The sequence below is a fragment of the Eublepharis macularius genome, chromosome 8, assembly GCF_028583425.1.
Source record: "Eublepharis macularius isolate TG4126 chromosome 8, MPM_Emac_v1.0, whole genome shotgun sequence".
In the NCBI taxonomy this organism is placed as follows: Eukaryota; Metazoa; Chordata; class Lepidosauria; order Squamata; family Eublepharidae; genus Eublepharis; species Eublepharis macularius.
The window spans coordinates 139,714,316-139,730,837 of NC_072797.1; the positions used below are offsets into that span (position 1 = coordinate 139,714,316).

Sequence of the window (16,522 nt, forward strand, 5' to 3'; positions counted from 1 at the left end):
GCAATGACAGCTGCTCTGGGATATAACAAAGCAAAATGAACTTTTATTTAGTCAAGAAGTGTATCGGTTTCATAAATGTAGTTCTCAGTTCTTAACATTACTTCATTTACTCTCATTCACACAGATCTCTTCTAAGGCTTCACACACAGTTAGCCTCTTTCTCTAACTCAATATTTGTCTCACAGAAATACTTAAAACTCCTCAGGCAGCACACAGCTAGCCTCTCTTTCTCTGACTCTCATTCCCAGAAATATGAAACCTGTTCAGGCAGCCCACAGCCGGCCTCCCTTTCCCTGACTGAGTGTCCTTTCACAAACATGCTCAGTTCAGGTTCCACACAGGTTATATTTCTCTCATAAAATACTTCAGTATACTCAGGCAGCACACAGCCAGCCTGCTTTCTCCTGACTGAAAACTCTTCTCTCTTCACCCTCAGTCTCGAACTGCCTTCACTCCGCCCACCCTCTCAGTCATCAACCAATCATATCGCTCACTCATCCCCCTCTTTCACCCCCACTCTTCACCTAGCTCAAACCAAGCATTTAAGACACAGGCACACATTTACTTGAAATCATTACAATAACCTTTCAAAGTCCTTTAATAAAACAAACAGGTTAAGTGTTTCATTTCTTTGTGAAATAAAAGCATTTCCTCCTCTTTTCTCTTTCCCTCACCAATGCCCTCTGAGGTGGGTTAGGGTTAGAGTGTGTGACTGACTCAAGTTCACATAGTGAGCTTCATGGCTAAGTGGAGATTTGAACTCTGGAGTCCCTAACCTTAGACCAACTCTCTAACAGCTACACTGCTCACATATTGGATAGTATGAATCTCAGGACACAGAGTAAATAGTGGCTTCTGTGGGCCAAACTACAAGTGACAAATGACACAGGTTGGACACTTGCCAGCTTCCCTCAAGTTTTGATGGGAAATGTAGGCAGCTTGGCGGAATGTTGGACAAGTGACAGCTGAAAAGTCCATTGGACTGCTGTTGGAGAGCCAAGCTGCAAGACCAGGATGCCTACATTTCCCATCAAAACTTGAGGGAAGCTGACAAGTGTCCAACCCGTGTCAGGCGTCACTTGTAGCTTGGCCCTCAGACACCCTGGTATAAAAACGTGGAAGCGCTTATTTGACTGAAGTAGGGTCTAGGCCAGCAGAATGAACTACCTTAATGCCCATATTTGAGGAACCAGCTTTATATCTCCACTCCACCGCAGTATAGATGCACAGAGAAAAACAAAAAATGCTAAAGACAGAAATATCGCCATCTCCTCCATTCCTTTTTCTCTAAAGCAGGTTTCATGATAATAAAATCAACTTAATTTCCTCCATTTGAGCCACAAACTTCTGCTTATCCTTCCTCCTCAAACACACGTTTTCCAATATTTAGGCAACAAGCTTTTGTGAACACACACCCTCCAAACACACTGGGCTACATATAAAATGGAGATGGAAATGTTCATTTAAAAGAGGGTCTAGGTAGTAGAATAACCTTGCCAACTTTGGGGAATAAGTTTTCTTCCCCACAACCACAGCTAAAGATAAAACGGAGATGGAACCAGTTCTTGGACTAAGGCAGGGCGACCATTATCTCTCTCTCATTATGTTTCTTTACAGACAATATTATCCACTAAACGTCCCCTGCCCCTCTTGTCTTTACAAAAAGAAACACATGAAACCATCCCTGTGCCTTCTATGAACTTGTTAAGTTGCTATGAAGACGAACTAGACTGGCTGTATTTGACAACCTAAACAGTTACATCATGCTACCTGCAGGGAGCACTGCCCCTGTCTGGAAATCCCACTGGGGACTTGAGCCCCACTGCCCCCCCCCCCCCGATGTTTATGCCCCTGCCACTGGATACATGGAAACCACGAAGAGAAATTAGATACAATACACCCATCAAAACGGTCACAATAGCTGATCAGTCAAATCTACATAAATTTCATTTCTTATTAAGTATCAATGCTTGAGATTCACGAGAATGCAAGCTCAGGCAGCTCTGCTGTCTCTGATTTAAACTGCCCCACAGTCAAAGTGATAGTTTTTGTTATTCTTTAAATATGTTAGTAATGGCATTCATTATTTCTCCATCTAGACATTGACCAGACCAGGACCTCTGTAGTTTTTTTAAGGCTGTTTTATCAATGCGCTTTCAGCTTATGCAATATTCATTAGGAAACAATTGTCATAATTACATGTATGCACTTACTGTACTGTGGGGGCACTCCGCAACATCTACAAGCATGACTATTAACCTGGGGAGAGAAAAACACCACTGCAGTTATTGAGATCCTTAGAGCCAGTGCTTTTTTTCAGCTGGAACGCGGTGGAATGGAGTTCCGGCACCTCTTGAAAATGGTCACATGGCTGGTGGCCCCGCCCCCCTGATCCCCAGACAGAGGGGAGTTGAGATTGCCCTCCGTGTCGCTGAGCGGCGCAGAGGGCAATCTAAACTCCCCTCTGTCTGGAGATCAGGGGCGGGGCCACCAGCCATGTGACCATTTTCTCCGAGGGCAACCCACCACCGCTTTTCCCAGAAAAAAAAGCCCTGCTTAGAGCAGTAGCAGTCACAGAACAGGCATTTGCAGTTATATTAAGCAAGACCTCCAGTATGGAATCCTTACACCACCATCCTCAAACTGGTCTCCCATTAACATTCTCCATGGAGGCAGCGAGGTGTTTAACCAACAATACAATTACAGGTTGGGGAACTGAGAATCTACTTTCTTGCCTGACACCTGTTTTCAAAGACTTCTTCCCCAAGCCACTCAACTGTTACTCGGACATCCTGACCCCCAAGCCCCTTCACGTGGAGGGATCAAAACCATCTACCCAACTTTCCAACAGTGTCTTCAGCAGAGGGAAGCTGCAAGACCCTTTTGTTATTCCCCCTACTCCCAGGAAGGAAGGGAAGGGCCATCAAGGATTAACCCATCCTAGGGCATCAGAAGTTCTTAGGAGTGCTCACAAAGGGGCAACTGTTTATTTTGGCAGCATCTATTCTTCTCTTGAATGAAAGCACTAGCTGTCAAATTAAGGGAGGAATGATTAATTTTAAAAAATGGCTGCTGAAGACCTAAATAAGCGGAGGCAGGATGATTCATCACTAGGAGTATGAAGAAAACCAAAAAGTGAACAAGGCCCTCCAGCACAGTCTGACCCACTTTGGAGAGGGGTTTATGGTCCTGTGTCTGGCTGCTTTGATCTGCAAGAAAGATTGCACGCAATCCTGCTGGGAAGTGACAGAAACATGTGCATGCTATTGGAAATTCTGAATCATCTCTGCCAAGTCATCTATCCTGGCAGTGGCCACCACTAACTAGCTTTCCAGAGATGCCCTCGGGTTCTCCCGCAACAAAACATCTGAGGCTTCCCCACAATCTCCACGAGTGTCATTCAGGCTAGTATCTCGAACTAATACTTTGCTCACCAGCTCAATGTATAAAGAAATCCTAGGGTGGCTCCAGTTTTCTGATAACTTGTTGTAAGACAGACAAAGAAAGGATATGAGGAGAGGCCCACTTCAATGGCGATGAGCAGAACCCAGAAGACTGTAAAAAAAAATAATTGCAAGGGAGCATTGTTTTATTCTGTCCTCCAGAAGATTTGTAAACTCCACAAATGATGCCTAGGACAATTACTCCATGTGTCAGATGTCTCGTCTAGTTCAGCTCTTAGTTTGGCCTAACTTGGAGTTGATGTTAGGTTAGTGAAAACCAGCTTGTTGGTAGGAATCCTGAATTTGGGGATCGGGAGTGCCATGACCCCTTTGACCCGCTCAGTGACTCTGACTTGGAGGGCTCAGAAGAGAACCAGGGAACCAGGAAGACCAAAGTGATCAGGGAGGGCCTAACTCTGCAGAGACACCAGCTGACCATATTCCATCAGTGCCAGAGGCCACCCTGCCACAATCTACAAGTGAGCCTTGCGACTGACTTCTGAGATAACCACTAGGCCTCTGCCAGGCAGCACATGAATCAAGGCTCACAGCCCTTCAGAACAGGGTTGCCAACCTCCAAGTGGTGGCTAGAAATCTCCCAGAATTACAACTGATCTCCAGGCAACAGAAATCAGTTCCCCTGGAGAACATGGCTGCTTTGGAGGGTGGACTCTGTGGCATTATAGCATTCTGAGCCCCCCCCCCTAACCCTGCCCTCTCCAGGCTCCACCTCCAAAATCTCCAGGAATTTCCCAACTTGGACTTGGCTACCCTGAGTAGGGTTCCCATGTGCTTGCCAGTGGCGGGCAAACTCCCAGGGGTTTGCCCCCTTGCTTGATGATCACCCAGCAATCAGCAGGTGGCAGCAAACTCCCAGAGGTTGCCCACCACCAGCAGGCACCTTAGGAATGCACGCTGTGCGTGCGCATCCAACAGGCATTACAATGTCACTCCCTGAAGTAACGTCATTGCGCCAGCCGTGGGAGCGCTCCCACGCTTCATCTGGGGCTGATTTTGGTTCCAAACGGGCAGAACTGGCCCCGCATGGAGTGCAGGAGTGCTCCCGTGGCCAGTACGATGACATCACTTCTGGGAGTGACATCATTGCACAGGTGCCGGAGCGTGCGCACACAAAGCGTGCATGCAGAGTAACATGACGCAGCTGGCACGAGGTACGTGCCAGGTCCCTCCCCCTCCCGCCAGGAAGGTAAAGGGACCTGGCAACTCTACCTGTCTGGAGATTTGATCTGTCATCAGAACATCCAGTGCTGTGTTGTGCAGTCCTGCACTCTTGGCAATAAGCAAATGAGCCCTTTTCCTAACAACTGGTGATCTGGCTACATTTTAATTTCCTCATAGGAGGTTATTTTGTTAACTGACATTCTCCTCTCTGTACTGCTCAAGTTCACTCCAAAATGACACCCTCCGTAAGACGACAGAAGATGTGGGAGAGGACCTGGGGTTTCTCTTTGGGCCCTTTGTCATCGTTGAGTATTTACATTTGTGAAAAATAGTGCCTGTCATGGGCCAGCCTCGGTCTGGCTCCTTACCACCCGTCTGACGAATCCTCTTCAGAGGATGAGGGGCTGGAGGAACCAGCAGAACAGGCAGCAGAGCCAGCCACAGCGCCCGAGGAGCTCTTGCTGGAAGAGCAGGCAGCACAGCCAGGGACCTCTGGAGAAGCTGTCAGGGGTGAGTGCTCACGCAGAGAGGAAGAGAAGCCGGCACCCAGAAAGCCGGAGCTTCCTGAGCCAGCCCCAAGGCAGAGGAACCGGACAAGGGAGGCTATTTGGGAAGGGCGCAGGAGCATGCGCTTACAGGCTCAGCATCGGATGGAGCTGATCTCAGAGGACGAGGTGCCTCAGTCAAGCGATAACACCTGCCCCCCGCTCTCTTACCCCAACCTGAGCATAAAAGGAAGACTTTGAGCAGGGCTCAGCATGGAAGCAACTTCATTCACCACTTCGTACGACCGGCATCTCTGCGCCTGGAAACTCATGACCTGCCTTGGACCTTGTTTTCCCTTGGACTGAACTCTTGGACTCTAACCTCAGCTCAGCTTTTGGACTCTCGCCTGCCTGTCTCTCCATTGGACTGAACTCTCGGATACTGAACTCGGCTTCGCTTTTGGACCTTCACCTGGCTACCTCTTTGTTGGACTGATTACCTGTACTTTGACCGTGACAGTCGACTCCTCCTCTTGGACTGCCTTACCTGCATATGACTTTGGACTGCCTGACCAACCGGTGACCCACCTTGCCTCTCCAGCACCTGAAACAGGCACCCTAGCCCCTGAGCATGACAGTGCCTTTCCTAGTACATCTTAGCCTTCGTTTGTCCAAGAAACCCAAAGAGGATGCACAGACTCTCCAAGTCAGTTGATTCAATTAAGCAGCTTTTGGCTAAGCTCTGGAATGGCAGGAATGAGGCCCAAACACATGAAAACGCCTTATATCATGTCAGCCCCTTGACCTACAAGTATGTATTGTCTACGCTGACCGGCTGCAGCTTTGCAGGGCCTCGGAGCTTTCCCATCACCTTTTACCTGATCCTTGATGCCAGGGATTGAACCTGGAACCTTCAGCAAGCCAAGCAAATGCTCTACCACTGAGCCACAGGCCTGGGGAAGTCAGTGCTGCAACCTCATGCTTGTTGCTTGTGAGTAGTTGCCATCTGACTAGCTGTGGGATCTGTTTAGCAAGACTGTTTAGAAAGACTGGTTAATCCACCAGCAGTCCCAAACTTGCAAATGCCGGGAGGAGGGGCCAGATAAGGCCTTCAGGCTGGGTTTGTTGTCTGTGTGGTTCTTTGTTGTTGTTGCTGCTCCCTGAAATCCCAGCTACATGCTTATCATTTATTTCTCCATTTATACTGTACCTTTCTCCCCAATGGGGACCTTCGTGGTGAGGGCAGAAAAGAAATGCAAAGTAAGTAAGTAAGTAAGTAAGTAAGTAAGTAAGTAAATAAGCAGATTAACAGTACTCTCATCTCCTCCATTTTATCCTCGCAACTCTGTAGGTTGAGAAACCTACAAACTTCCATGGCAGAGTGGGGATTTGAACCAGTGTCTCCCAGATCCTTGACTGACATTACCCATGATTCCACACCAGCTAACCTATCAATGAGTCAAAATTCTAGATGTTGCCTCCGCTGGCTTCACTGCCTACCCACTCCCCTTGGAAATCTAGTTAATGGCTCTAGGCAAAGTTCTGAGTTGACCATCTTAGGACTGCCCTCTAACTGGATTCCCCCCCGGCCCCCCCCCCACCTGCAACCAGGACATCTCAATGCCAAACAAAACACAGATTTTTGCCAAAACTCTCCCAAAATGCAGGTTGCCAACAATATAGCAAATGATGCTACAGTCACCTCAAAAAATTAACTCTTTTGGCCACTATGCTCCTTTTCCCCTTGCTCAGTGGTTGATTTTATTAGTTATTACAGGATCTATCCAAGACATGCAGCCACATCATAAAGATTAAAAATCGCCACTTGAAAGGCATAAACTTTTTAAGTGGATGTCCTAATTTCTTGTTAGAGATGATTTTTAATATTCACCCACCTGGCTGACTGCTGCTCCTGATTTTGCATGGGTCTGTGTGCCCTCTGGTGGACAGCACACAAAAAGAAATCAGAATCAGCATGGAGAGGTTTTTATCGTAATCTCCTCCTCTTCAAGAAGGCCATGATGAGCCTCAGGGCTCCAGGACTGGCCCCAGTGCAGAAGCATTAATGTTACTGGCAAGATTCACTCCCTGCTGATCTTATGAGAAGCCCCTGGCATGCCACATGGGCACCTCTGCTCTCTGAATAGATCATGGGGGCATGGAGGTGGAAGGAGATTCATTTAAGCACGATGCTGTCAAGGCAAAAGCATGTAACTATGGGACTTTGCACTCCCAAGGCATTTTGTTCAACGTGTACCTATCACTGCCTAGGTGCCCATGCAAAGGTATGTGTACTTAGCTAGCATGCCAGCACAACATCCACATGGCTGGTGGATCTCTAGTATGCTAACTAAGCACAGGTCTTGCATGAGCTGTGAGAGACACACTTTACACAGGATGCTTTGTGTTTGCGTACAAAGTCTCACACATAAGTCCTTTTGCTTCACCAGCGTCATGGCTGAATCCACACGTCCCAGCATAGCGCTAAACTGTCAGAATGACAGAGTCTTCCTAGTGCAATTACTGACATCATCGCACTGCAAGGGCAGAATCATGGCGTGATGACATCAGAAATCGTGCCAGGAAGCCGCCATCGTTCCGACAGTTTAGCGCTATGCTGGGACTTGTGGATTCAGCCACTGTCTGAATCGATTCCAAGAATTTGGAATGGTCGTGGCTAATTAGTAGAGCATTTCCTTAGTTCACAGAAGGTCCCAAGGGAGTAGGTGATGTAAGAGACTTCATCCTGGGACCTCGGATAGTTGCTGCCATGGTACTGAGCTGGGGGGGTTTTCGGGGAAAAGAGGTGGTGGAACTCAGTGGGTTGCCCTCGGAGAAAACGGTCACATGGCTGGTGGCCCCGCCCCCTGATCTCCAGACAGAGGGGAGTTCAGATTGCCCGCCGAGGGGCCACCAGCCATGTGACCATTTTCAAGAGGTTCCGGAACTCCCTTCTACCGCGTTCCAGCTGAAAAAAAGCCCTGGTACTGAGTACAACAGACAAGTGGCCTGAGTCAGAATAAGACCTCTTCCTGTGTTCATGTCACCCTCAGAAGCACTGTTGATTTGGCTGCTGATTGGCCATCTGAGCTTCTAGAGAAGTACAGCACCCACTTTTAAGAATCTCCTGCTTCTAGGAGCCAGCCTAAAGGCTCTCCCCACTTACTTTCAGTGGCCACATTGACGTGCCGGGAAGAAAGGAAGAGGACTGGCTCAGCCTGCATGGTTGACATAGCCAAGATAAGGAAAGGAGAGGAGTAAAATAACTGGAGAGGATCTGGTTAGGACATTTATTAGGGATTTTGAACACAATTTGGGTGGGGAAACAGAGCTAGTGCTAGTAGTAGTAATAGTAACAACATTTGATGTATATGCCTTCAGGGCAACTTAACGCCCACTCAGAGCAGTTTACAAAGTGTGTTATCATCTTTGTACCAATCACCCTGTGAGATGGGTGGGGCTGAGAGAGCGCCTAGAAGCTGTGACTGACCCAAGATCACCTAGATGGCTTCAAGCCAAGGAGTGGGGAATCAAACCCAGTTCTCCAGATTAGAGTCCCAGTGCTCTTAACCACTACACCAAACGGTCTCCAGTAAAATGACTGTTGTGTTGCAGCATCAAATAAGGGGTCCAAAGACAAAAATGCATGGAAAATGATGTTGGAGTGGAAAGCGCCCAGAAAACTCCCATGTGGATACTCCGTTGCCAAGGCACATGCCTCAGCATCTGTAACAACAAAATGGAAAATCCTCGCCATGAAGAATCAACTCGAGAAAGTAGTGTCCGCCATTGTCTCTTCAGCTTTTTATCATGTTTCCAATTGCTAAAATTAGTAAACATTTTCTGGAAATGTTGCTGAATGCTTAATTGCTTGATTATATAACTTACTGTGTGGCTTGTCTTATTCTGTTGAGGATGTTTGTTATGAGCCTGGGCCTAGTGAGGCCTAGTGGCTGTGGGGAAGCCTGCACTAAAGTGACTGCAGGGCCTACATTTCCCAAGTTCCCTTTGGCCCCTGTGATTGGGTAAGAGGGGATTCTGAGGGAATATCTCACCAACAGGAAAGCAGGGGGCTGGTGCCTGAGAGAAGGGATAAAAGGCCTCGCCCACAGTGGGAGGGGCTTCACTGTAGGGAGCAGAGCTGAGGAGAGGCTGCTGCAGACGGAGGGATCCCTTGTCCAGAAGGGGTGAGACAGTTGGAAGCCAGTCGCCAGGAGACAGTTAAGGACAGTCTAGTTAGATGCATTAGGGTGTGTTTGTTTATTCACCAGCCTTTACTATCCTCTTTTATTTTACAAAGCTTTGAACACCAGTGAACACCATTTGGTCACATGATAAATCAAACTTAATGGGAAAGAGTAAACAGAAGGGATCGGTTGGGTGCTCTGGGCCCTTCTGAGGAAACCCGTACCAGAGTGGTGGCAGCCTACAGAGAGCTTTCCTGGCTCCAGCCTGCTGTGACAATGTTGCTCTGTGCATAAATTATTTCCCACTTTGTCTTTGCCTTACCTTTGCAATCTAGATGATGGTTAACAAATGTGGCTTCATGTAGTTTGGTGCAGGTGTTGCTTGGGGGCAGGACACCATAAACATGTTAGATGTTTAATGACAGCAACATGGTGCAGTGGTTAGGGTATGGGACCTGAGAGGTTCAAATCTCTTCTCTGCCTGGAAGCTCACTGGGTAACCATGAGCTAGTCACACACTCTCAGGCTTACCTACCTGACAAGGCTGTTGTGCGGATAAAATAGAGGTGAGGAGAACAATATAAGCCACTTTGGGCCCCCATTGGGAAAAAGGTGGGGTATACATCAACTAGATAAATAAATTAGATGGCTTCCTGTGGGATCAGCTTCCTGAGCAGCCAGTCTTTGTCTCTGGACCTGAAAAGATCCAATTCTTCCTTTGCAAGATACCATACAGGGGAACAACTTTGCAGCATGCAACTGGGTCTAAAAAGTTCTTTTTCAGATATGCTTTCTGTTGCTATTTAGTACATTCATATGACAAAACAATCCCATTATATCTAACAATCCTCAGAGTGAGGATCAGATGACACTGCATTTCTTTATGGGCCAAGCATCAAGCTTCGGTCTGAGATACAAGGAATACAGTGAAACTCTGGGGTTCTGTAAGATATGCCTCGTATCTGCATACAACCATTCTTTTTCTTTAAAGTGTATTGCTGTTTAAATATATAGTATAGTACAGGGCTTTTTTTCAGCTGGAATGCGGTGGAACGGAGTTCTGGAACCTCTTGAAAATGGTCACATGGCTGGTGGCCCCGCCCCCTGATCTCCGCGGCGCAGAGGGCAATCTCAACTCCCCTCTGTCTGGAGATCAGGCCACCAGCCATGTGACCACTTTCTCCGAGGGCAACCCACTGAGTTCTACCACCTCTTTTCCCAGAATGCATGCCCTGTTATAGTATACTATAGTATAGCACACTATCAAATAACCCATAAGCCCACCCTCTTCCCTAATTTTAAACAAAGGGATGAAAGGGAGGGGGGTTACAGAAAAAATCAATTAATAAAACATGTTTTAAAAAGAGGTGAAACTTATTTAAAGCAAATACAAGTTAAGCTTTTCACCAAGCCATTCTGATATGAGAATCCGGCCATTTTTCTGGCCAAGTCCTTTCCCACATTTTCAAAAAGTGCTTTACGTGTGATGAAATTCCTACCAAAATAAGCTGCACCGTAGAAAATTTACTAGTCCCATGGGAGGATCATCATGTTTGAATCTCCCACACGCATATCAGTTGTGAGAGCATGTCGAACCAAGGAGATGGCTGCTCAGAGGGGTTGTTCATTTCTTCTTCGCCTCTAGGTACTTTCCTGGTTTGTTTGCTCCTTCAAATGACTTCTGCTTTAATACTTTTAATTTCCATTCTAGTTCCTTGTTACTGATGGCTCTTATTTGTTCCTGCAGTATTTTGATCTCTTGTTTTATTGATTTTTTCCCAGGTTTTTTCTTTAGTTCCTGTTCTTTTTTATACAATTTCTCCTGTATTTCATGCCATTTCTCTAGCTTTCTTTTCTTGTCCTTGTTATTTAGTGAAATTAAGTTTCCTCTTATTACTGTCTTATATGTATCCCATACCATCTGGATTGAAACTTCATTGTTATTATTTATTCGAAAATATTGCTTTGTCTCCTCTCTCAAATACTTCAAATTTTCTTGATTTTCTTCATTTATTCTCCATCTTACCTTTCTCCGACCCATTATCGCTTTCAATAGTATTGGGTTGTGGTCTGAACTCACCCTTGGCAAAATTTCCACTTTGTTTGTCCATAGAGCTAGTTCTTTTGATGTCCAAATCATGTCAATTCTTGAAAATGATTAATGCCTCGCAGAGCAGTATGTAAAATCTTTGCCTTTAGGATTTTCTTTTCTCCACACATCCTCAAGTTGTTCTTGCTGGACTAATTCAAAAAATATTTTTGCTAACTTTCCAGATTTCTTGTTACCTCCCTTTATAGTCCTATCTGTTTGTAAGTCCACGACACCATTGAAGTCTCCAGCCATTATCATCTGGTCATATGAGTCTTGATCCAATTTGTCCATTATTTCTCTGAAAAACTGGTCTTTTGCACCATTAGGACCTTTTGCACCATTTACATTAATTCCCACAGCCACATAACTTCCATTCTGATCTTGGAAAATTAATTTAGAGTCTATAGCCTCTTTAATATAGATCACTACTCCTTTTTTCTTTTGCTTGGACGATGTTATATATTCTTTTCCTAATTGTTTGTTTTTTAAGTATTTAATGTCTTGATCCTTGATATGTGTCTCTTGTAAACAAATTATGTTGCAATTTTGTTTTTTTAGCCAATGAAATATTGTTTTTCTCTTCTGGGGTGAGTTTAGTCCATTTACATTCCACGATAGTAGTTTGTATTCCATTATGTTACATTCTTAATGGTCTGGGAAAATCCTCCGCATTTTCCTCAAAAAACTTTTCCATCTGCTCTCTTGTCTTGATAATGACTCTTAAAGCTTTATAGTAAAAACTTAGTCCTTCTGGTATCTCCCATCTGTATCTGATGTCCTTTTCTCTTAGTTTCTGGGTCAACTCTCTCTATTTTTTCCTTTCTTGGAGAATCCTTTTTGGCATCTCTTTCATTATCTTGATTCTTTTTCCCTCCACTGTTAAGGGATTTTCAAAATGCCTTTTAATAATTTCCTCTTTCATTCTTTTTTTTACTAATTGCACAATAATATCTCTTGGTATCTTCTTTTGTTGTGCATAAGCTGAATTAATTCTGTATACCAGATCCATATTTGCTGTTATTTCCTCTGTTTCTTTATCTAGGAATTCTGCCAGAATTTCTGTCATTTGTTCCTGTACAGTTTGTGTGTCCGATTCCTGCACGCCCCGAAATCTAAGTTGCCTCTCCGTCACCTTACATTCCATCATTGCCATTCTTTCTTGCATCACTTGGTTTTCCTGCTTCATATTCACCACTATATCCTTAGTCTTTTGCTCTACCTCTTCAACTTTGTTTTTAGTTGCTTGCAATTCCTTTTTCATTCCATCAATATTTTTTGCCAGTCCTGCTACTTCCGCCATAATATCTTTTAAAATTTCTGCCTTTCATATCTTTTAAATCTTTTGCAAGCATTTCCTGCATTTTTTGCAGCAGCTCCTTGTGATTCTCCGTGACTTTTTTTTCTAATCCTTCAATCGCTGCATCTACTGAGGCTTGCCATTCTTTATCTGCTTTTTTTCCAGCCATCGTGGGACTCGGCTTCGTGCCTCCCCACGTGTCTGCTCTTTTCCTTAAATCTGTTTTGACTCCTTTTATTCTTCTCTTCTTTCAATATATTTAAATGTCTCTTATTTGGCAATTAAAAATAGTTTCTCTTAATTCCAAAATGTAGGGCGTTTTTTCTCTATGGTTTCTCTGCCACTTCTCTATGGTTACTGGCTTTGCTTCATAACTCACTTAAAATCGCGTACTTCCTGTTCCTGTAATCCTTGTCGACTCTCCAGTGTTTCCTTTGTTTTGCTTCCGGGTCTTCTTTCTTCCAGTTGGTCTTCTTGCTTCCTGCCCTCTGCTGTCCTCTCTAGGCACCAAGTTGTCTCCTCGCCTGTTTACTTCCCGTCTCGTGATGTTTCCCCTAGTCCACACCTCCTCTCTCATGCTGGCTATCTCTCTTCTAACCGCAAATATGTATAAACAATATTACTCTTCGCTTTTTTAGTCCTTAAAACTTCACCAGCACCCAAAAATTTTTCTCAGCAATTGTTCCTTGTCATTTACTCTGTTAAGTTCTGTCCTTTAAAAATTTTTATCTTGGTCTTTTCACTGCCTTTTTAATTTACAAAGATCAATAATGAACTTTACCTTGCGATGATTCTGCAGATTGTCTGTGCTGTTTCCTTCACTTATAGTTGGTTAAAGCTGTTACTGAAGCTTGGTTTCTGACGATCTTAAGCCAATTAAATGACTCCTGGGGTACTGCAGAGATAGTAGCTCACCCTTCTCCGAGGGGACCTCAAGGTGGTGGGGAGAATCCTTGATTCAGACCCCCCCCCACTGAGATCACACTCTCTCGGGGATGCGTAGCATTCAAGCCCAACTTCTCCCTGAAGTTGAGTTGGTAGCAGGCATTCAAGCGCCTTGCTTTCCAAAAAAACAGTGCCTCCAATAGCCCAGATCTCTAGGCTCCTCAGATCGCCATTAATCCCAAACCGGAAGTCCGTTGAAGAAGGATATCCTGTTCTGTCCCCACCCCCCCAACCTCCATCACTTCTTAACCATGTTTTTTACCTTTAACCCAAATGGGCATTGGTGGTTGGGGGAAGTCTTTTCCAAACAGGAACAACAGTTTGTCAGCAGTAGCTCCAAACGCAAAACCGAACGACCAACGATTGCTGAATGTTGCAACAAAATCAAAGGGTCTGTGAACAGGGAAAAAAGAGGAAATATTAAAGACTATGGAAAGCAGCAATGATTCTTTAAGGAAGTTTGTTCCTTTTATTCTGGAACACTTAGAACAGTTAACTCAACCTAAACAAGACCAAATATGGTATTAATACCTCAGTGTTTATCTCAAAAAGGCATGAAAAGAAAGAAGATAATCATATACTTTTATTGGCGTAACAACAATCATAAGATTGATAAAATATCCAATCCATAACATATAAAAACTTTCAACGATAAAAATCCATACAAACTGCTAATTAAAATTACCTTTAAGTTTAAGAACTTCCACAAGAAATTCAGCAACTGCTTCAGTAATTTCAGGAACCAACTCATTTAGAAGCAACTGACATTTAAGGTTCTTACTCGGATGATTTTTATAATGTAATATATTAGAAAGCAAACATTCCTGGGCAGACTCATAAAAAGGGCAGTCTAAAATTATAAGGTCAATTGTGTCTAAGGAATTAAGACCGCACAGACATAGACGCTCTTGCCTCGGGATCTGGAGATACCTGCCATACAGCATCCTGGAAGGGAATGCATTAACCCTGGCCAGGGCTTTTTTTCTGGGAAAAGAGGTGGTGGAACTCAGTGGGTTGCCCTCAGAGAAAATGGTCACATGGCTGGTGGCCCCGCCCCTAATCTCCAGATGGAGGGGAGTTGAGATTGCCCTCCGCGCCACTCAACTCCAACACCAGCCATGTGACCATTTTCAAGAGGTTCCGGAACTCGGTTGCACCATGTTCCAGCTGGAAAAAAGCCCTGACCCTGGCCAATAAGAAGACTCTGTGCTGTGAGGGAATATCAAGAGCATGAAGATAAGCCATCCTACCTGGAAGGCTAATGCCAAGCATGGCAAGTAAGGACAAAAAAAGGGGGGTTGGGGAAAAACCCCCACAAACTCAACCCAAACAAGCAGGGGAACATAAACTAAAATATGGGTTTGTGATTGGGTTTGCAGAACCTGGGGGGTCAATTAAGAGCATGTTAGAGAATAATTTTCTAATTTGGTACATTTTTTCTTTAGAGTGCAACAATAAACAAAGAGCAGTGTGTGAATGCAGTCCTGGATCTACTGCAATATTTGTAGAGGTAAATTTACTAGCGGTAAATTCTGATCCACTATTTTACCTAGGAAGTTCTAGCACTTAATAATGGACTATATTATATTAAAAAAATTCCTCCCCCCTTCTTCTTTTGTCACAGCTCTAGATAAAACACCGGGAGCATTGCATGATTGGTTTCCATATGTGTGGGTGTGTTTGATCATAAATTGTTTATAACCGACCACTGAGGAAGGCCTTAGGGCTGAAACGTGTCTGGTCGGTTTTTTTTACCGTACCTTGGTCTATTTGTGTTGGTCACTGCACTGTATCATCATCTGTACCTTGAGATGTTTTAGGAAGTTTTAGTATGTATATGTAGCCTGCCATTCAGGCCTTACGTTTTAAACTTGTTTTTAATCTATATTTGTGCCCAGCTATAATAAATACTCTCTCATATATATACCCCTCTATTTTGTTCCCAAGCATGGCGGGTAAACAAATACTAGGCTGAGATGGACACAGTTTTTGCTGTTCAATATCTATCAATTGTTGCTTCATAAAGATGAAGATTCATCAGCTAAAGCTAAATCAAGGGCGATCCCAATTTGATTAAGTTTGAGTTTGATTGTAGCATCCCAGATCATATTATGCAATTCATTTTTCAAAGAGTTTAAACGGGATCCCAATTCAGCTCTAAAGTGAAGTTTAAGCCAGTAGCGTATCGCCAAAATCCAGGCCTTAGTGCTGATCAGATTTTGGCCAGTTTCTAGACAAATTGTAAAATAGGATATACATTTGGGACTTGTCTGAGAAATATTGCTTGGATTTTTTCCACCTCTTGATTGAAGGCTTTAAGTCATATGGGAATAACAAATAGAACTTGAGGTAATAATTTGGAATTAAATATTCTAATTGCTGCAGGAAAATATTGATTCCCTCTAATAAAGAAAAATCGCTTTAATTGGTTTAGAGAAGCCCTGGCTAATTTCATAGTTCTGTTCCGGTGCACAGACCAGTTAAGATTATAATTGTAGGTGATACCCAGGTATTTATAACATTTAACTCGTTCTGTTCTAACATTCCAAATATGCCACCTATATGGAGCCCATTTTTTGGAAAACTCGACCACATTTGATTTAGAGTAATTGATAGAAAGTAAATTCAATTGGCAGTAGTTGTGGAAAGCTTCCAAATACCTTTGAAGGCCAATTTTGGTAAAAGACAGAATAATGGTATCGTCTGCATAAAGAAGGAAAGGTATTGATTGGCCTCCTAATTTGGGTGGGTGATTAGAAGAAAACTGAGGTGATTCTGATAGGTTCCTAATGCTAAACCAGAAGAAGAGGGGGCAAGGACCCCTCAGCAACCCAGTAATGGCCCATCCTGCCCTACTGCTGCTGCCTCCTTGCTGCTGTTATCCTGGCTGG

The 16,522-nt window shown here is 44.3% G+C and overlaps 1 protein-coding gene across 1 annotated transcript in view; it reads right to left on the bottom strand.

The window, feature by feature from the left end:
- Positions 1–16,522, bottom strand: part of LOC129334623 (stimulated by retinoic acid gene 6 protein-like) — a 94,230-nt gene that overhangs the window by 47,136 nt on the left and 30,572 nt on the right. The window contains exons 4-6 of the mRNA XM_054986840.1: positions 13,894–14,024; positions 3,435–3,555; positions 2,214–2,259 (exon numbers count right to left, since the gene is read on the bottom strand). Coding sequence (XP_054842815.1) covers positions 2,214–2,259; positions 3,435–3,555; positions 13,894–14,024 — 298 coding nt within the window. The remainder of the gene's footprint in view (positions 1–2,213; positions 2,260–3,434; positions 3,556–13,893; positions 14,025–16,522) is intronic.